The following is a 21702-nucleotide window of genomic DNA, read 5'->3' as shown; positions in this document are numbered from 1 at the left end:
CCCAAAAATATAAACTCTTTAAATAAATTCTGCTGTTTTTAGTCGAGTGCTTGCACAAATTAAAGCACAACTGATAAGTCGCTCACAGGATATGATTCACTCAGAAGTGGAGAACATTGGCATAAAGAAATCCACCTCCACTCCAAACAGGGAAATACTTTTTATTACACTTTATATTTTTCCCCCATAAATGCAACCAAACTGGTTTACTCGGATAATTATGGTGAGATTACAGAACAATGCTTTGCAATATAATTAAATTACTTGAATGCAACGCGAGGCTCAATCAGAATAAACAGCCTTTATGCTGCGGTATATTCAAAGAATGAACCGTATTTATATTTTTTTCCTCCAACGGTAATTTTCTATTTCCGACCAATTACAGATAGAGAATAGAATAAAGAGCGGTATCAACGTGAAGACCACAAACATATACACAAACAGTCGCTACGCTGCCGTGAAACATTAAGCTGTTAAAGGCTATAAATGGGAAATGGAGTACACTTGCATAACGCTCTCGTATCTTAAAAGCCACAGCACCAATCACAGCGTTGTACTCTCGGCTGAGAGCAGCCTTCATGCCCCCGTCCGGCTCCAACACCTCCCGTGTTCCTGGGTTTAAATCAAAGCTTTTAAGAGAACATGTGACCGTCTGTGCGCGCTGTAAAACACCAGCTCTGCTAACGCGGTTCACTGTGTGTCAGTGGTCGCCCGCAAGCCAGAAAAAAATCCCATAATGCAGCTAAACTCTTATTCTGATAAGAAGTCTGGTTACGACGGTTCAGATTATTCACTGTGTATTTATTCTTTAAATCAGGGTCACACCCAGAACTTCTAGCTAAATATGGCACAATGTGTCATCTACAGCTCTCTGCTAACTGGTCTCAAACGTCTCTACATGTGAGTTTAAATGTAACAATAACATAACAGCAAAATAACGGCATTGTTTATGAAAATGTTCGCATTTAACGAATTGTGCTTTTACGAAACATTCTATGAACAACCTGAAGGATTTCGGCTCGTTGCAGCCATCTGCTGTTTAGTTCTGGGTCTCAGTGGTGTCTCTGTAAAGCTTGGTACATACAAACCAGAAGCAAGACATTTGTCCTCGCTCCTAGGGGACAACAAGAAGGAAGTATAGAACTGTGAGGAGTCCTCAGGCCCGTCCCTCTGCAGCAGACACCACAGGGACTAAGTGTTGGAGGAGATGGACAACGAGAGGCAGATCACACCGTTCATTCAGCGTGTCGGTTACATGTGTCTGTCTACATGGACATAAATAACATGCCACGTGGGTTCTCTGTAATATAAGACTCACAGTGCAAAAACTAGTGGACAAATTAAGAATAGGTGCATATTTTATTGAAAAATCGCAGGTTATATCTACTAGGTTATAATTCACGCACTCTGTAAACTCATTGTGCAGGTCAAACTGGCCCAAGGCCTGGTCCGTCTGTTACACATATGAACTGTCTGATCCACATGAACTGAAGTCATTGTGGGAATAACTATTTAACCGTTCTGGAAGCCAGACCAAGGTGAAAGTCTCTCTGTTGGGAACTGATTCAGGTCTTAATGTGGTGATGGACAGAAGAGTAACAGTAGTCACACCCGTCACCAGCTGATCATGGAGTCTGGCTACATGAGGCCAGGTCAGAGTCAGAGGTACGAACGTCCTTTAAAGATTCTGACGCCACAATAATAAAAAAAAAATCACTTGTTAAAAAGAGAATGACGACACGCTGCAGAACGGGGTTAAAAGAAAGCACCAGCCCTCCCTAACCTAACCTACTGTGAGTCTCCTCCAAGCATCCGATGCAAAAAACAAAAGCCGAACAAAGCTCCATGTGCCAGTGGCCGACGGTGGAGGAAAACAAAGTGTTGATGGAGGCTGTTTTTCCCGGACGGAACCTTCCTGCTGCTGTAAATGAGCTGTACGTTTCATTTTGTTTCCAGGCTGCTTGGAAGAATCTTTCCTGTGACTTCCAGCTCGCTGTTATTTCCCTCTTTGATGATGCCACAGTTTGCATCATCACATCCTCATTAGAGTCATTACAGAGCTCCCTGGTGGAAGCAGCGGAGGCTTCTCAGGCTTCTCCTCACTTCTTTAACTTCTCCTCCGTCCATAAATCACCTCCCACCCGCCGCCTGCCTGACAGTCTGCCTAATACCAATTACACAAAACTCTCCCTCCCTCCCTCCCTTCCTCCGCGGTTCTCTATCGCTTTCCCTCTCTGCCAAAAAAATGATTTCCCCACCACACAACCTCCTGTTCGTCTCCCTCTTCCTCCTCAGCTCAGGCTGGAGTGTGAAGCCGACTGAAAGAGGCTGTCAGGAGAAAACCTCCCGTCAGGAAACCGCGAGTTCTCCGCGTTCGCTCTCCCCCCGTGAGTCGTATTCTCTCGTCTTCATCCATTCATCATAATGTGCCCTTATCACCTTCAAATTGCTGCCTCTGCATATTTGATTTCCTCCATTTGCTCCATTCTTGGACTCTAATTTCTCTCCTGCTGCCGCCGTGACCTGATTTCACCGCCGGGAATCAATAAGGTTTCATCTTCCATTATTATGTTATCAGCTGCTTCCTGTTTGAGCTTCACTTTACATCCCTGATCCACAGAAACCACACGACCGCACACGCAAACAGCGAGACAGAAAGAAAGAAAGAAAGAAAGAAAGAAAGAAAGAAAGAAAGAAAGAAAGAAAGAAAGACGGACAGAAAGACAGAAAGAAAGAAAGATGAGGGAAGGATGGAAGAAAGAAAAAGTTGGGATGACGAAAAGAAACATGAAAAAGAAAAACAAAGACTGATGGAAACAGGAAAAGAGGAAGAAAGTGAGGAAATGAAATCAAAGAAAAGAGGAATTCAGATGAAAGAGAAGAAAGGAACAAGAGCGAAGAAGAAACGGAAGAAAAAGGGTGAAGGAAGAAATGAAAGAAGAGGCACCGGTGATAAAGAATAAATGTAAGAGGAAGAGCAATGTGTTGGAGAAAAAGATCAGAAGAGGTGAAAGTGGAAGGAGGGATGGAAGAAATGTGGAGGGATGCAAGGATGATGAAGAAGAAAAAGAAGAAGAAGAAGAAGAAGAGAGACAAGGCAATGATGCAGGTAAACGGCATGAGAGAAGAGAAGGAGGACGGAGGGAAGGAAAGGAAATTAAATGAAATGAAATCAAAGAGTGAAGAAGAGGGAGGATGGAAAGAACGAACGGAGGGAAAGAGGAACCAGAGAAGGAAGTGAGTTCAAAAATGAAAGATTAAACTGAATGAGAGTGAAGTGAGCAGGAGTAAAGACGGGAGAAACGGAGCGTCAGGGAGGAGGAGGAGGAGGAGGAGGAGGAGGAAGGAGAACACAAACAGCCTAAATAAACCACGAGGCGAGAAATGGGGTAAAGTGATGAAACCTTTGGGGAGAAGAAGCAGCGAGAAGCAACAACCTGCTGCAACTGTGTCTCCGTCTTCACAACGAGCCGTGATAATATTTTATTTTTTGTTGTTCCCAGAAATATTGCGCGGCGATGAATTTAATCATTTCACCCCGAATTTCAATTTACTGCTGTAATACGATGCAACAGCGCTATAAGCACGGTGTCACGAGCACCTTCCTCACACCGCCTTCATATTCTCACGTATTTGTGTATTTTTTTAGTTTTTATTCATTGAAATGTGATTGGGTGGTGTCTCGCTTTAGGGCGCGACGACGCGCTGCAGCTCCAGGATTCACGAGTCAATTTCCTGAAGTGGAATCCAATAACGAGTGAAGAAGAAGAAGGCGGCGAGGCGTTTACGACTCCTTAGGAACATCAGGAGAGAGCGGCGCTGGAAAGACACTCGCTCACTCTGGGGAGGAGACACTCTGCAGCCAGGAGGAGGAGGAGGGGGAGGAGGAGGAGGAGGAGCAGAGGGAGGAGGAGCAGGAGGAGGAGGAGGAGGAGCAGGAGGAGGAGGAGGAGGAGGAGGAGGAGGAGGAGGAGCAGGAGGAGGAGTCTGGTAAAGTCAGCTGGTGAGGGCACAAAGGTCGCAGTTGCAGGACGACCTCATTGAATCTTCTGGAGATCCAGAGCGTCTGCAGGTGAAAGTAGGATTGGAGAAAGTTTCCCAAAAGTTATTTGCTGCCTCCACAAACCAGTTAAGATAAAAAGATAAAAAATAAAAATCTATTTAATAAATCTAGTGATGCAGTTAAGTGGTGTTTGGTCCAGTCTCGTTAGCTGAGAGTCAGACAGCTTCTCTTGGTCAGTTCATTGGATTTATTTCAGACTTTTTACACAAATAATCATAGATAAGGACGATAAGGACTGATGGAGGACGAGGACATGAAGATAAGGGAGAAATACTCCAAAAAAAAGTAAAAAATAAAATGATCACCAGACTTGTAGAGTTTCTTGAAGAAGCTGCTTGGATTAAGTTGGATTCACAGGATTTACAACCCAGAATGATGTGATTCATAAAATGCTCACGGTGACGTCGTTAAACAGAAGCACTTTTTACAAAAACCACCAGGACATGAAAAGATTTACTAAGAAATTCTTTGGGAAAGTTGGATTTCATGACTGGATCATCTTGTCTTGAGACAATTTGTAATGTTGTTGTTGCTATATAAATAAAATTTAATCGAACTGAACTGAATTAACCAGTTTTTTTTTTTTTATTATTTCTTGTTCCTGTAAATAAATAAGCGCAGTAGTCGACTCTAGACGCTTGTGTCTCTGACCTTGTGTAGACGTCGCTTCTCCACTGTTCTTCTGTCCATCACACATGAAGCCCCACCCCCTAACGATCTGATTGGCCAAATAGATCGACAAACAGTCTTTAGGGTCTTTATGGTGGTGAGTTCTCTCTTCGTCCACCTGCAACAACAAACACACAGCACTTCCTCTTTTCTTTCACTGAATTTATTTTATTGTAAAGCTATAAGGAAGGAGTAATTACAAGATATCATTTCTTTGATTTGCTCAGCAAAAATAAAAGACCACATTTTTTTTTTTAAAGTCAAACATGCGGATGCTGATCAAAAGAGAACAGATGAGGCTCCAATAAACACGTCACCCGACTTCCTCCAAGAAAAGCAAAAAAAAAAAAAAATGAAAAGAAAGAAAGAAAGAAGGGAACAGGTCAACGAACGAAATCAATGTACAGCTCGTTTCATAAAGACTCAGCCTGGATGGACATGAGAGAACGGAAAGCGTAAAGCCGATGACTGGAGGCCGTCCTCCATGACTGTGACTCATCACTCCTACATTTAATAGAGCCTACGGTACTTCAGACAATATAATCCTACAGGTTCAGGGTCAGATTCCGTCACGGTGTTTGAATATATATATATTTTTCATCTTCCTTTTTTTTTTCTTTAAAAACCTACACTTGCATGTACATAAAACTGTACAAAAAACAAGGCATCACTAGCATTTGTCCTATATAAATATAACCAACCAACAATTAGGCTACAAACGTGGACGTCCTGTAAAAAACAAACGTGATCCAGCAGCTCTGTCCCACTGACCGACTTCATCTAATTCAAGACAAATAAAAGAAAAGCTCCATCCTCCATCTACGATTCCTGCTTTACATTTATTTACTCTGAGATTTTAAATCTGAAATAACTTTTTTTTTTTGACGCTATCCTCTCAGAAATATTAGATTATTACAAATTAAAACATCTGAATGCAGCTCTTTATAAAATGATGTTTGCCGTCGGACCAACACAACAGATTTCTTCATCTCAAGAAGTTGGCTCATGTTTGTAAAAATATACAGAAGTAGTTACTTGAGGTTTTTAGTATTTTTATTCTACGATGCTGAGACTCAACCGTTATTTTTCTTTAAAAGCGCGATGTGGACGTATCATTGAAAGGAATTTAGTCTAGGATGCGCTCATGCTTCATGACCTGGGGCGTTTCTTTAAACCCGCGTTTCATTCCCACATTATCTTTCTTTCCTTTTCTTTTCGATCACGATGGAGTAAAGAAACAGAAAACACAGAGTCCAGTTTGCTGCCCTCGCCCTCTTCATTTACACCCGTCGCGTCTGGTTAAAAAACAGCAACAACCATTAATATTCATACAGTATGTCTATAGCAGTGTTGATTCCATAACATTGATAAAAACAACTGCGACAACAACGAAAATGTATAATATTTATAAAGTTGGCTTGTTTCATGCTCAGCTGGAGGCTCGTCTTTCCGGAGACGCCGGCCTCGGTATAATACACAACCAAAGAAGGAAAAATAAAAAAACACTCCCAACGTCATCACACGACCTCACGAAGGAAACGCGGCCGCAGCCCTCGGCTTCACTCGTTTGGTTTTATACTTCAGACTTTTGATTCTAAGACACAGATGAACAGAAATCTACTCAGGATGCAGCAAACATTCAAAAACTTCCTGAAGAGTTTGTTTCTGATGGTGCTAAGGATGGAATAAATCAAACTAACTGTTCAGTTTCAAAGATCGAGACCTCAAAATATAAATCCGCCTGATGGTGGATAACGTCATGTTTTATTAAAGGTGCACTCTCCTCATTTTACTCGTCTGTCAGAGTCAATCGAGCAGTCGCAGCGAAAACGCTCCACCTCTGAAGGAGCTGAGTCTGTCTTTTCTGGAAGAGGAGGAGGTGCATTATTGGTCAATGTAGTTTTAGTTCATGTAGCACCAACATCTGTGAAGAAAAAACAAGAGGTTGAAAGACCTGAAAGAGCTTTTCTGTCACATTTTTACCGATGTCTAAAGTATAAAACCAAGCATGATGACGCGAGGAGCACGAGCCCGTTCCAGGACTAGATATCAGCGGACAGAGGGGAAGAGAGAGTAAAAGATGAATCCATTGAGTCAGAACGTTATCGACAGACTCGTAACATCAGTGAGAAGAGTCCAAACCGAGGATGAGTGAAAGAAACCCTGCTTTGTGTCCGAACACAGTGAGACTTCAGAGCAACTGCACAGGAACCAAACGCAGCCTTTTTCACATCCCAGCGAACGGCTGAACTCACAGGTCCAGTTCCACCGCTGGGTCAAGGCTTGTTCGTGTTAAATAAAGTTTTAAAAGTACAAAATACAGACTGCATCTCAGGTCCTGCTCTCTTAAAACTGCTCTTAAAATGCACAATGTGTGAAGACATACAGTAATTAACGGATGGTTATTGATTATTCTGCAGGATGGAACCGTTTGAGTCAAAGGTTTGAGGCGTCTGAGCTAATTAGTTAATTCATTAATTAATGAGCATATTCTAGTAAAAACCATTACAGTTGTGTGATGGCGCATGAATCCGTAAATTGTGTCTCTTTCACTGAAACGTCTTTTAAATTTTCACTTAAAGCTGTTTTTGGCCACTTGGGGGCAGCACAACAAGCGGTAAACGCATAATCCGACGTGATCGTGTCGGAAATGTTGTCGCAGCGAACGTCCTGCGGATGCACAGCAACACGTGTTCGTGTCGAGCTCATCAGAGATGATTCCTAACGTGGACCAGTGCAGCTTTAAGAGAGCGGCGGCTGGAGAGACGCAGTCTGCGTTTTAGGAAACAAAACTTTTCTGCTTGGTGCAGCAGTGGTCTCCATGCATACATAATGCCTGTCAGTAGTAAACCAGTGTGCTTTTAAAAACAAACCAAGGCGTTTCTGGGAGACATTGATGCATTTAAGTCATAAACCAGTAAGTGTGTAAAGTGTTTCTGAAGCGAACTACAGCGGTGCACTTTAGAGGTTAATAATAAATCAAGGCTAAATCAATGTGTCCCGGTCCCCACGTTACGAGGAGCTTTTTTTAAATGAAGGCCTTTATTTTGACTGTACGTGTTTTCTTTTTGTTTTTTTTTTATTATTATTTTATTGGTAAAGTATTCATGTCAGCGTGAAGCAAAAAGAAAAACTTCTGAATCTTCTGATCAATATCTTCTCCCTTCAGATATTTTTTTGGGAATATTCGATGATAAATGAGGACCATGAGGAGCTTAACACAGCCTCAGAAATGTGTTTCTCCCCGAGCCTGAGGCTTCATAAACACGGGGTCATTACGTTTCTGTTTTATATCTCCCTTCTATCTTGTCTATCGAGCGCTTTCACACCAGAATAACCGATATTTCATACCATTAGAAACACGTACGCTCATATTTTTGTCGCTGGAAACTGGGTTTGACTGCGAATGTGAAGCAGGAAGAAATAGAAGCTCTGCACGCAGAGACACCTGCACACACAAACAGGGAGGCTGACAGCGTGTGAGACAGCAGCTCTCCTGGGGGCTGATGGGTGGTGGTGGAGGTGGTGGAGGCATCGAGGGGTTCAGACGTTCCACGAGGGAGCAGGAAGTGTTTGCTTTGCTTCGACTCACACACACACTTCTATCCTTTATGTACAGTGAACATCACGTTGTGTCAGATTGTGTGTTGTTGAAAACTGTTTCCAGCCTTAAAGGAAAATTCTCTGCATTTTATTTCCAATTTTCCACCACAATAATGTGAAACTGGAACATTTAAGTATTATTCGCTCATTTATTTTACACATTTCACGTATAAAATGCTGCTGAATGAATATGTTGTAATGCATTCAACCTATCGGTGCTCACGTTTACAGACGCAGCTCCAGGACGAAAGAGTTTGGTCCAAACTTGGTGGAAGACTTCACCTCATCATGTAAAGGACTCGAGTTCCTGCAGCCGCGTCACAAGCTCTAAAATCTCTTTCTCAGGTGTCCCCATACTTTTGGCCATCAGCCAGCATCTGTAACTAGGGAAGAATAAGCTCTGATTTTTCATGTCTGTGCAAAATCTATTTAAAGTGACGCACACACACAGACGTACGGGCAGCGTTTGTGTCTCCGTTGTGTTTCTCGTTTAAGCTGAAGCCAAAACTCTCCAGCAGAGGTCACCGGGGGTCGCCACAGGTTGTTCTTCTTCTTTTGGGGTTAATTGGTGCCAAAGAGTTGAGGTTAAACCAACACTACGTGACCTCCAGCCTCGTGTCTTTGCCTTACGCAGCACAACGGCCAGGAGGTGGGTGGGTGGGGGGGGGTTACCTGGGAGTCCAGGCTCAACACGGACCTCCACGTTCCGCCTGTAAATAATCAATCAGAGCTCTGAGCGCTGGCGTTAAATCACCAGAGGAAGACGGGGGGATGTGGAGGGGGGGTCATCTCTATCTGCAGGTGGGCTGAGCGTCGGCTGAGCGTCGGCTGAGCGACGGTTGATTTACGCTCAGGAGAATAACGGCAGCGGCTTCTCAACAGGCAGATACGTCAACAATAAATCAGGTCGGCCGCCGTCAGACGAACCGTGGACTGAATCCACACCCGAGAACAAATAAATGGACAATGAAAAGCAATTACGGCTCCGATCGGGAACAGGTGAGCGTCAAAAAACCACAGTGAAGAGACGGAGTGAAGCGAGGAGAGAAGAACAGGCCTGGTGGCCTGGATAGACTGACGCTCTGCAGACGAGTTCCTCTGGTTTTCTTTATCAGACTGAAACACAGGAGAGACAGTCCACATGTTCCACCTGCATGAAGTTTTCAGGACTTTTCTGAACGTTACCTCACTTTCCTTTGCACCAGTAAAAAAGAAACTTTACCAATTAGTTTTACAGGTTTTCTTTTGCAGAGTGAAAGGTTTTAAGTATCTCCACTTGCCTCTGACTAATTACATGAAGAGTAATAACTGAGCTTGTCAGCAGTTTGTGTTTTGTGTCTCTTTATCGTTCTGCTGCCGTCACACGTTCAGACGTAAACGCTCCTGAGGAGCGAGTTCTGGACTGGATTCAGGTGAACTAACCTCACCAGCTCTGTTTGAAGAGTTAAAGACTCAGTTTGAGACTAAATGACTTGTGTTTCATTTCACAGCATTCTCTCTCTCTCTCATTGCGCCTTTTCCTTTCATCTGTCAGGTCTCAGCAGAACTGCAGGAGAAACCTCACATTTTCCCGGCGGCCATTAGCACCAAGCTCAGGATGAACGGACTTCCAGAGCATCTTGCTTTTAGTGGCGCAGATTATTGCCGTTAATGTGCAGAGCCTCAGGTTGTAATTAGAGCCGCTCTGCTGCGCCGTGTTAGCGGACCAGAGCCCATACAGGTGCCATGAATCCTGCTTTCCTGATCGGCTGCAGCACCGCGGGAAATGCAGATCTGCGAACAGCTCGGCCTCACGCTGACGAGCTCAAGAGGCTGACGCTGACCAGAGAACTCCTCCTTCAAGCTCAGAAACACAGCGGGGGAAACATTCACCACAGTCACCACAAACACACTGGAACCACCACAGATGATCACATAGAGGAGCTCGATGGAACAGACACAAACATCCCATCTCCTACAACCTCAACAGGTCTTTAGACGCGTTCTAGGTTTTAAAATCCTGAACAGTAAAAGTGAATGAATAATCTCACACTGGTGTGTGCATGATCCAAACCACCGCCACCAGGACACATGTGGCTCTTAATGCAAACCTCAACGTGGGGCCGCGTGGTCACCCTCTAAAATAATCCCCTGTCCACATATGTTCACATTCCCCTGGTGGAAGGCGTAAAACTAAATGTTTGAGAGTGGCGCCGCTTCCATCCAGCAACACTCTCATGCAAATCACGATGTTTCAGCTTTAAATCAAGAAATGTCAAAAGCCCAAGACACTGAAGCCGTGACATTTAGACGCTTCCTGCTCCCCAGAGGATGAACCCTTTGAGCTCCTGATAACCTTTCCTCTCTAATGTCACAGCTTCACATTTTAAAGCTCCACGCTCAAAACTTCAGCAGGTTGTGGTGATGGAGAGATTAGTGTCTTTATAAGCAACAGGTCCCTTGACTCGCTTTTCGCTGATTATGTCAAAACCTTTGAGGAGAAATCCAGACTCCCTGAAGAAGTCTGGGGGGGCTCATCAATTAGTTTGATCACCAGCTCCAAACCCGCACATATTCCTATCATCGTATGGTGTACTACTGACAACAGCATGAGTAATATAACTGCTTCTGTTCCGCCGTATCAAGCAGAACTCAAATCTCTTTTGTTTCAGAATAAATTGCCTCTGATGTTTTGGTGCCCCCCCCACCTCCCCCGTCCCTCCCATCCCTCCCCTCCCTCCCTCCCACTCCCACCCTCATAAACTCAAATTGAACTTCCCTGTCGAGAAGAGGAGAAAAACAAAATCATAATCATAAAAAGTCTTTTGTGTTTTAACTCGGCACCGTCGGTGATGCTCAAGAGTCCAGGTTCCTGCAGCGTGACAGTGAACGCCGCGCCGTCGTTTCTCTGCACATGCAAAAGGTTTTCAGTCCGTCGCTGCCTCCGGTGTTCGAACGAAGATCTGCAGACGGCTCCGACGGCCGCGGACTCACACTTAACGGCAGGTTCCCGTCACTGTTTGTAGTATTTACAGCTCTGTACACTGAAAAAACAGCTTCACAACCCAAAAAAAACTGAAAAAAGTTCATCTCCGAATGGAAAAACAGCTGCATTTCTGCAAACGTCTTGTTAAAAAAAAAGAAAAGAAAACTACAAAACGGAGCCCGGCTGATTCGATGTGTCTCCCGGTGGCTTCGCAGTCGACGGAGAAAAAGATTAAAGCAAAAACACAATCCAGAAAAAGGTGAGGATAGATAGCATTACACAGTATACTTAAGTAGGATTTACAAGAGGTTCTTTTCCTTCGTTTTTTCTTTTTCGGTTTCAACACAGCAACATAGCCTAAAGCAACGCACAAAAATCCAACTCAAATACGTGAGTAGCTAAATAGTTTCCCATTAAATTATCACAACGATGGTGGTGTAGTTTACATTCCGTCCACGGCAGCACGGGCCGCGTGTTTTCTCTCGTTTCATTTCAATTCATATTTTACATTTGATTGGTTTCTAGAGGAGGGGAGGGGGGCGGTGGTGGGAGTGGGTGAGGTGGGGGGTGGAGGCCAGAGGGGGTGGGACGGGGGCGGGGGGGGTCTAAAGCCTTGTACGGTGGGTGCAGTTATAAAAAGGAAGGAGAGGAGAGGCGGCGCTGCGGCACAGCAGGTTATAGGCACAGGGGGTGGCTGTGACGGGCTGGGGGGTGTGGGTGGTGGCCGGGGGGGGCGGTGGGTGAGCAGCGGCGGGGGGTGACGGGTGATGGTCGGGGGGGTGGTTGTGGCGTTTAAGGTGGAGAGCTGCACTCTCACAGGTAGATCTCCCTCTTGGAGGTCTGGCCAGTCGGGGTGGTGGCTGAGTGGTACTCCACCGCCTGGCTCAGCGGGATCTCCTCCAGACCACAGTCTTTAGTGGACGAGTCTCCGCCCCCGGGGTAGGCACTGCTGTAGGGGGTCATGAACCGCATGTTGGCCACTTTGGAGCTGCTGCCGCCACCGGTTCCGCGCTCCTCCGTCATCAGGGGCTTGGGGCTGCCATTGGCCATCAGCTGCTCCTGCCCGTCCATCTCCTGGTAAGGCACGAAGGTGGACAGCTTGGGGGCGTTCTTGGACACCTTGCGGGTGGGGGAAGGCTGGCCGGGCATCCAGCAGGAGTCGGAGTGGCCGAACTCGGTGCACTCGTGGGTGCAGTTACCGGTCATCGCCACGTCGGGGAGGGGCCTGAGGTCTGCAGAGGGACACACAGAAACAGACAAACAGAGAGATGAGCCACATGGACACGGCAGGTGGGACATGGACATGACGCTGAGGGACAGAGCTCCAGAGATGGTTCTGAACTACCTGCTGTGATGTGGGGTGCGGAGGTGGGACCCAAATGGGGGAGAAACAAAGGAATCAGAATTACTATACATTACAGCAGCTCCTACTCAAAGTCTACCAGCGTTCAGAGCAACATAGGCACAAAGAATATGTAAGAATAAGTCGGAGTCATATTAAAAATACACACAGCGATGTAAAAAAATATGAACTCAAATATAAATATACGTATAAGTGAACATGTGCCCTGAGTTATTGCTCTATAGTAACAATGAATATGAGGCACTGCACATGATGAGTCCAGTAAATATATAAATAAATAAAAGAAAAAAAATCAACTCCACAGTAAAAGGCAGTAAAACGACTTAAAGACAGGACTGGTCAGCACACAGAGAGAACCAACCATAATCAGAGGGAAATACAAACAGGAAGGACTCAGGAACATTTTCAAAACTCAAAACCTCGACACTATCGAGCGAACAAGAAGGTGAAAGAAACGAGGTTCAGCGCGACATTTACATCCAATGAGTGAACGTGTGGTTTGGTTTCCAGCGACTGTTTCTTTAAGGAAGAACCCGAAAAGACAAAACTAAGGCACCAGAACTGTAAATATTGATCCAGGAGCTCCTTCCACGCTCCACTCGCTGTTTGATTAACTGAATTATTGATTCATATATTTAAGATCGAAGCTTTGATTACAGATTCAGATTTGGAGAGATACTGATATAGACTCTATGTGTTCATGTCTAAAGCTCAATTACTCCTCATGTCAGTAGTCGTGGCTGCGCTATAATCTTTTTATTTCTGCATTTATTAGGATGAACGGCCTCATTTTAGTCGGTGCAGTAAACACTCGCTGCAGGAACAGATGTCCGTCCACTCGTACCTCTGCTTTCTCATCCTGTTTTTTATTGGACAGATTCTCGTTTGTGTCGTGGGATTTTATCTAATGCGACGCACCAGTTTCCCTCGAGATGCCGCAGTTAAACTCGACCTGTAAATCGACACGAGAAAGATTTTCCTGTGTGTTTCTGTGGGCAAAGATCTCGTAAATGCTTCTTTTGTTCATCTAAAAAATAAAAAATAAAAAAAGCAGGAAGGCTGCGAGTGCAGAGGCTCAGGAGAGAGCGGGAGACGCTGATTAGAACTGTCAGTGTCCCTTTATCCATTCCAGGGAAATTAATTAGAGCTCGGTGCGTATTTTTAAAGTCACTAATAGTTCACAAAGTGCCAGGAATGTCGCTTAATTTGTTGCTGAAAGACGGAAAGCTCGTATGAAAACTGTGGGTGCTGAGCGTGAAACAGGATCAGCTGACTTACAGAAGGGAGGGAAAAATTAAGAAGATCATGCTCAGGTTCGTTAAGAAGCTCATTTATCCTGCGGCAACAGACAATTAAGGTAAAAATAACAACACTAACTGCTTCTTTCTTTCCTTACGAGAAACGACACAATGAAAGAAGACGGACGAATAATAATAAATATTAAATTTGCCTTTTGATGTTGGGAATTAAGTTCATAATATCTGCTTAGCGGTTTGTATGTGCTCAGTCTCTGAGCCTCTGAGATGAGCTGAAGACAGATGGAAACTAGTCAGACAGACGGAAACGGGACTGAGTTTGCATTTTAAAATAAAATCACAGCTTTGAATGGGGAAAGGTCAGCGATGGAAGCAGAAATATCAATGTGTATGCAGAAAGTAACCTTTCTTCTGTGCGTGACATTAGATCATTCTTTGATACCAGAGGCCGGGGGCTCTCAGGGGCCGGGGGGGGGCCGGGGGGGCCGCGAGGATGCCAGTCCTCCTGGGAAACGGCACTTATTTCCCCAAAATGCCCTCTGCTTCGTGCATAATTGAAATTCGTTGCTTCCCTTTTTTGCGAAAGGAGCCACAGTCGGCTTTTCTGTCTGTTTGCGGGTTGATGTGTGCGTTCTAATCCCGGGGAGTGCTGAGTAGCGGACGTGCTTTTTTTTTTTTCCACCTCCCTCCCCTCATTCTCACGGCTGCTGCTGCCACCGTGGATTTTTAGTCTTTAAGCACTTCCCATGCAAAAGCAAGGTGCTTGCAAAAACTGTTAAGTCATGTGTGCGCCGGCTGCTGAGTTCAGAGCGGCTGTTTAATAAGTGCTTCGCCTCTGAACGTCGTGTCAGCAGGAGGCTTATAGAGCTCCGACTCCCTCAGAGCGGCACGCATGAGCAAACTCCAAACTCCACTGGTTCAGCAGCAACAACAACAGAAGACGGACTCAGCGGTCGGGTCAGCTGGGCCGACGCCTGCAGCCCACAAAACCTTTCACATGTCACTTTGTGTCTATGAATGTTATCGGAGCTCCTTCCACCAGTTCAGATTCAGGTCTGTAGGAGTTAAACCTCCACATTTTACAGGTAAATGTTGATGGGGTTCGAAAGTTTTACTACAGCGTGAAACAGACTCATTACTGTCAAGCTAATGAGCTGCAGGAAGGTGTTAAACTAACCCTGCATGAGCAATCTACTCATATCTTGTGTCTTTCCCAGGTAAATAAAGTTGGTTTTGGAATTGAAATGACTTTTTATAGGCGATGCTAATCCTTTTTTTCTGGTAAATTATTATCTGGATTAGGTTTTGCAACACCTTTCACCTTTGACCTCAATTAACTATGTTTTTAACTGTGCAGCTCGTATGGAGATTTACAGCTCTACAACTCTTTTATAACTCCAATAATCAAGTTAGAAGCTTCACTAAAACGAGACAGAAACATCTGACCTGCAAAAGGTCAAGAGCCGCTTTCCTCCCTGATCTGCTTTCAGTTTCAGTCTCATTAATTATAAAAAGAAGAGGTTATTATATATCCCACAACCAATCTGTGTTTTACAGTCCAGTCCAGATGGTGTAACCAAAACGGGACAGTAGGGGCTCATCAGCACATTCCTGCCTGGAAGCCAGGCCAACCTCCCTGCCCACACAGTTTTATGTACTAACTTATTTATTCGTGTCAGAGAATAATCAGTGAATGAAGAAACCAATGAAATGGTTTGACAGTGATGAACGGGTGGATGGAGTAACAGTGGTCATACACCTGAGAGACACGGAGCTGAAGATGTTTCAAGAGTTTACAACTATTGTGTCTGAAATAAAATAATAAGTTAACAAATCTTAACTCCTTTAATAGAAGCTCAATCAGAAGAAGCTGCCTCATCCTAAAAGTGATTGAGTTTGAAGGGATTTTGAGTTCAGCCTCAGATGTTGGTCCTGGAAGAGTCGTCGCTCCGTCTGCAGCGAGCTCCCTGACACTTGTCAGCGTCGGAGCGTTTTCCTCGGGGGAGCCATCTTTGAACAGGTGATGTTTATGAGCGTAAGAGGAGATAAACAGGAAGCTCGCCGTCTGTTCACTCGCTCCGGTCTCGGGGATAATTTGATCAAACTGTTGCTGCAGCGCAACCTGTCTGCTTCACGCCTCATCTCCAACCAAAGCACGGAAGTCACGTCGCACATATGTTACATCTGATACTGAGACTTTGGTTTTATTCATTATATGAGATCTAATCATCTAATACTACTTATGTTATTTCTTATTTCTGTTTTTTAATCAGCGTTGCTGTTGCCAAAGTGCACCGTTCTTGTTAACCATGCACAAATGTTTCACGGTAAAAGCCTGAAAACAGCAGAAATAATCTGTATTTACCTCAATATTATAGATGTTAAATACGACAAATATTTGACTTTTATGAAGCTTTTACTTCCTCAATAGGAAGCGTCAAATCTCTGGATTAAATTGAAATATTCCAGAATACTACGAGTGTGGATGCATGAGTGGCATTATTGTGTCGATGACCTACTGTCGTGCAAATTTACACATAATGAATTTAGTAATGAGTGCTGAGTTTGCATTAATGAGTCATAAAGCAGGGATTAAAATGTAGGTCTCAGTTTAATCCTGTTTCAAATGAAGGCCCTGAACTCTCCGCACTCATTCTAATTACAGCCAGGTACTTCATGCATGTCTTCACTTATAAAAAGTTTGTCTTTATGTAGGGGGACAAGAACTAAACTACACTCACCCACGTCAACTGAATAAAAAGAAGAGTGGCCCCTAAGAGCACGACCCCGTGTCGGGGCCCTCGGCGCAGCGATCTGTAGCTCTAATCACAGGACTTAGCGGCGGGCTGATGGGGGTCGTGTTCGTCCTAATTAAGCACAAGTACTAATTGGCTTTGGTTTGAGATGGAGTTAATTGGCGAGCACGCTCGGAGGAAGAGTTTGGGTGCTCGGGGTGAGTTGTGGTTAAGATCAGAGATCAATAGTGAATTTTCTGTTAATAAGACCTTCCTCTGATGGTGGACGTTAGCTTGCTGCTACCGCCGCCTCCCCCACTCCTCTCCTCTCTGCTCCTCGGGGCCCATATCGTCATCAAAGATGTTATGAAGGCTGATCAGATGAAAACTGCTGACTCTGCTGTTTCTCCTGACTCTCATTAGGGACTCGAGAACAAATATGATTCTCTGGGGAGCGTCACCTCGTGGATGAAAACACACTACAGAGGCTTTGGACTAATCTGCCTTCAGGCTGTTACTGTGATCGTTAATGGTATCTACCTTCAAATAAATACTCAAACAACACTGGCGAGTTCAAACTGAAAATAAATAAAATGAATTTTTATAGTTTGCTGGTCCATGTACTTTTTGGTTTTTCAAGTTTTAGACTCTAAAATAAATGAATAGCAGTTTCTTTAAGTGAAAAGACAGGCGATCATGATTCATATGAAAGCCAACGTTTTTGTAGGTGAAGAAGAAGAATCTGTTCCATCAGTCAGTGATTTAAAATCTCTTCTGTTGCTCTTAACGGGGCTCAGACGTGACTTTGGCGCATGGTAGTAGCTGGATTTCTGTGTTTGAGTGTTTGTCTTCAGAAGCACCAAGTTCATATAGATTTGGACCAGAGAGACCTGGACCAGTGGTTACCATGGAGACTACTTCCTGGACCAGAGAGACCTGGATCAGTGGTCACCATGGAGACTACTTCCTGGACCAGTGGCTACCGTGGAGACTACTTCCTGGACCAGTGGTCACCATGGAGACTACTTCCTGGACCAGAGAGACCTGGACCAGTGGTTACCGTGGAGACTACTTCAGGGACCAGTGGTCACCATGGAGACTACTTCCTGGACCAGAGAGACCTGGACCATTTTCTTCCCATGGAGGAGACTACTTCCTGTGCCTGAGAGAACTGGAGCAGTGCTCACCATGGAGATATAAATAATAAATAAAGAAAGAATAAAACTTCCAGTTGTTGTTTCTGGTTTTAAAAACAAATTTAAAATAAGAGCATAATGCATGGACCCTTGCTCTGCCTCCTGGATAAATCTGTACTTTGTATTTTATTGTATTTTGCATCCAGCCCCCTGGAGACACAAGTTTTAAAACAACTGCTTGTTAAATGTGCATACTTTTTATTTATTTTTTTAAAGTAGACCAGTGTTTTACACATATGTGTTTGACTTCTGTGCTGCAAGTATCCCAAAGTTTCCAATAATCAAATCCAGGTCTGACAGTGGACAGTACCATAACGCCTGATCCCAGACTTCTTCATGGCATCATCAGAACTTCTCACATGTGCATGTTTGACTTGTTCATATCAGTGAATATTGTGGATGTGGAAGAAGATTAGCCTCTGCTGCTCTCTGGACCAGAGGGTCTCACAACAAACTGGCTTCACTGTTGCTCCACAGAGGATGAACCCTTTTCATATTCATGACCTCGTTCCTTATGCATCCCAGAGGAACAACTTCACATTTTTATCTCCACTACTTCTGAGCCTCTAAAAATAGCTAAATCATCAGTATGTAGTTTCAGCCCACGAGTTAATGATGTGAGGTGTAATCAACCTCATAAGGCCACTGTAAACAGACTGTAAACTGTGAGCGCCGCCTGATGAAGCGTGAGGAGCAAACGCAATTACATGCACGTCACAGTTTGATGCAAGGCCACTGGAAATCAGCATCAGCCCCCTGATCCCAGTCCGATGTTTGTCAGGTCAAAGCGATTACCACACCCATGTCTGCACAGATGAGCAAAAGCATTCAGGCAGTTTAGACATAAAGCAAAACAAGAACAAAAAAATAATTCTGTTTCCATAGTCTAACATATTTAAGCAGTACAGGAACAGATGGTTCTAGAGGCACGGTTCCTTCAAATTTGTTCGGATGTAAAGAGGAAAAACCATTAATTGGCCACATGCTGGACATGATGTCTCAGAGACTTGATGAAGCTCAAGCATTAATGAGCTGCTTTTTTGATGTTGAGGAAACGTCATGATGAACAGTAGACATACATGTCATATGAGCTCCATGGGACTAAGGAGATGTTCTAACTTTAGGACCTGAGTCGTCTCCACGTTGATGCAGAGATGTTTTTTTTTTTTTTTGGTGAGCCAAGTCTGAGTGATGAAGTCCATGCAGAAGTGCAAAAAAATGCAGTTCATCAAGTGGCCACTAGAAGCTCTAAAAGGGAGCAAAGCCCCATAGACCCCCATGTTAAGAAGCCCAACTTTACAGCATATTAAACATGATTTTGATCTCAATAATTTATTTCACTATTCATGACAACTGTGCGGGGGTTGAATTTTCTTTTCTACCTCACTCGTTTATTTTTTATAAAGGTTTAAAATTCTGCATAATTAAGGGCGTTCTCGCTTTGAGAGACAGGTGGTAGGCTAAGCTAACAGGTAGCAGAGAGTTGGGTGGGTGGGTCTCTGAGCTCATCCAAAGATGGGTTTGTCCATAGGATAAACAGTGGAACTATTTTCAGTGGTTTTAACCAGCACCAGCTCTAGCCAGGATGCCAAACCAACATGGTGTAAAGTTGGTCTCTTCACTGGGAACTGACTAAGATGCAGTAAAGATCTGCAGATCTAACGATGGAAGGACTATGTAGCTGATTGACTGAGACTCGCCCCATAATGAAGTAAATGGTCACTAGACTCTGGTCCTGATACGTCTAGGAGGGTACAAACCCCATAACCACCTCCCTACAGCACCACAGCACCATGGCAGCTAAAGAACTGATCAGCAGCTACAGTCTGGTACTTATGTGAAGTTTGAAAAGTTGTGTGTTAACCCCAGGAGGAGGAAAACACTATCGCTCTTCGTCGCCCCTCCTCAGCACCCTGGGCTCATCTGGACTCCAGCGCTGTCAGGGGCCGTAACGCTAATTCAAGGTTGCCTCTATTAGTCAGGGCTGTTTAAGATGGAGTAGCCCTCCTGAGTTTTTTTCCCTTCCTGTAGCCCTTATCTACACTCCTGAGTTCCAGTTAACCCCGGGGACCCTGGCTCGCCCCGGCGGCCTCTCTCTCTGCATAATACACTCCTCTACCTTGGTCGCCATTTTCCGGTCAAACTAATTAGATTTCAGAGTCCCCCGCTTGGGAAGATGTCAGTGGTATGAAATGGAAATAATTTCCAGATGAGTATCTGACATTTTACGCTGTCGACTAGAGTAAAGAGCCCAGGCGGATTGGCTCTCTCTTCCCCTTCCTCTTCTTCTTCCTCCTCTTTTCCGCTCCATCACTTTAGTCGCAGAGATATGCTAAATCCTCGTGCTTCCCCTCTCTCCGCTCAGTCCGGGGTGATAAATGGAAGCGAATGTACACAAAAGACAGCTCCTCTTTTTTCCCCGCTTATGCTTGAAGTGTTAATGTGTTTAATTACTTTGAAGCTGGGTTTTTGTGTGCTGTGCGTGCGTGAGTTTGTGTTGCAGTGAAAAGCTGCGGCAGGAAAACCTTCAATTAATGCCTTTTCTCTGACTATGACAATGGCTCCAATTTATCTTCCAGGAACAATAGAGGAGTGAGCGGAGGTGCAGCTGCTCTGAACGCTCAAAGACGTCCAGGAGAAAGCGAACAACGCGCTGCTTCCCCCGCTACAATCAGACACGCCAGCAGCCCACTCACTAGGATACCTTGGTTTTAGAGACAATTCACCGACTCGTTCCCTGGAGGCTGCGGCCGTGATGCTGGGATCAAACCAGAGTCATTACAGCAAATGACGCCATCGCTGCGTCTTACGTGTTCATGTTGAATTCAGAAGAGACATGTGCCAGGCTGCAGGGTCAACAACCACGTAGCTCAATCACGTTCTAATCCACCAGATTTATTATACTGAGCTACTTTTTGTGGGTCATTGTCAGTGAATCAATGTGTGTGTCTTGGTTTGCATGGCTCTATTACCCTGGCTTCAATAGACCCTTCATGGCCGACGTTACTGTGACGTCACAACGTTACCTGGAGGCGAAACAGAGGGAAGCTTGAGGCGAACGCTGTTACAGACGCTGATATCGGCGTCTAACGAGTTGTAAGCCTTCAGCTTCTCGTTCGTGGAGACACTGCGTTCCTCAGTCAGTACGTGTCTCTGTCTGGACATTTCATGGCGGGCAGACCTGTCAAATCATCCAGGGAGTGATGGATGATTTGACAAATTACTTTAAGTGAATCAGTATTAGTCTTCATCAGCCCTTAAAAGTGGAAGTTTTCAGAGCTGAAGTTATAAGTGCTGTCTGGGGACGTATGTGGAGACACATTTTAAAACGTCCACAGCTACGTAAAGATGGACACGTGAGCTCAGATTTAAACAGGATGGATGTGCTTATTAGGTCTGACGGGGACCTTGAATTCAGTTGTTAAGGATCTACCGCTCTCATACTTTGCCACCTATCGAAGTTGAGGTTTTGCACACACCTGTGTCGTGTCATTTTGCATCAACACAAACATGTAAATACACATATTTAGATTTTTACAGCTATTAAATATAAAAAAACAACTAAAAAGCTGCAGGTGGTCCACTGTATCTGGACACAGCCTCGTCTTTCTCTGTGAAATCTGTGGTGCTGTAACGGTGTCATTCTGCCTTCACTCGTACAACCAGACTGTGTTCTAGTTTTGTTTCTAGGTAACAAAAGGAACCAGAAATATTGATTTTGTTTTGTTTTTAAAGTTGCACCAGAATAAGAGCTGAAGAAAAAGATGCTGTGTGTCCGTGTGCTTTTTCCAGCCACCGTGTAACACGGCCGACGCCTGAACACGACCCAGATCTGTGAAGGTGGAACCATGT

General features: G+C 44.5%; 1 protein-coding gene across 2 annotated transcripts in view; it reads right to left on the bottom strand.

Annotated features, from left to right (window-relative positions):
- Positions 1-4884: 4884 nt before the first annotated feature.
- The window catches only part of LOC125007863 (protocadherin-1-like), a 202588-nt gene continuing 185770 nt past the window's right edge, over positions 4885-21702 (bottom strand). For both annotated transcript variants that reach the window (XM_047584737.1, XM_047584738.1), the window contains exon 5: positions 4885-12532. In XM_047584737.1, coding sequence (XP_047440693.1) covers positions 12114-12532 — 419 coding nt within the window. In that variant the 3' untranslated portion in view covers positions 4885-12113. The remainder of the gene's footprint in view (positions 12533-21702) is intronic.

This window comes from Mugil cephalus, chromosome 5 (genome assembly GCF_022458985.1).
Source record: "Mugil cephalus isolate CIBA_MC_2020 chromosome 5, CIBA_Mcephalus_1.1, whole genome shotgun sequence".
In the NCBI taxonomy this organism is placed as follows: domain Eukaryota; kingdom Metazoa; phylum Chordata; class Actinopteri; order Mugiliformes; family Mugilidae; genus Mugil; species Mugil cephalus.
Note: the sequence above shows the minus strand (reverse complement) of the source record. Positions and strands in the feature narration are given on the sequence as shown.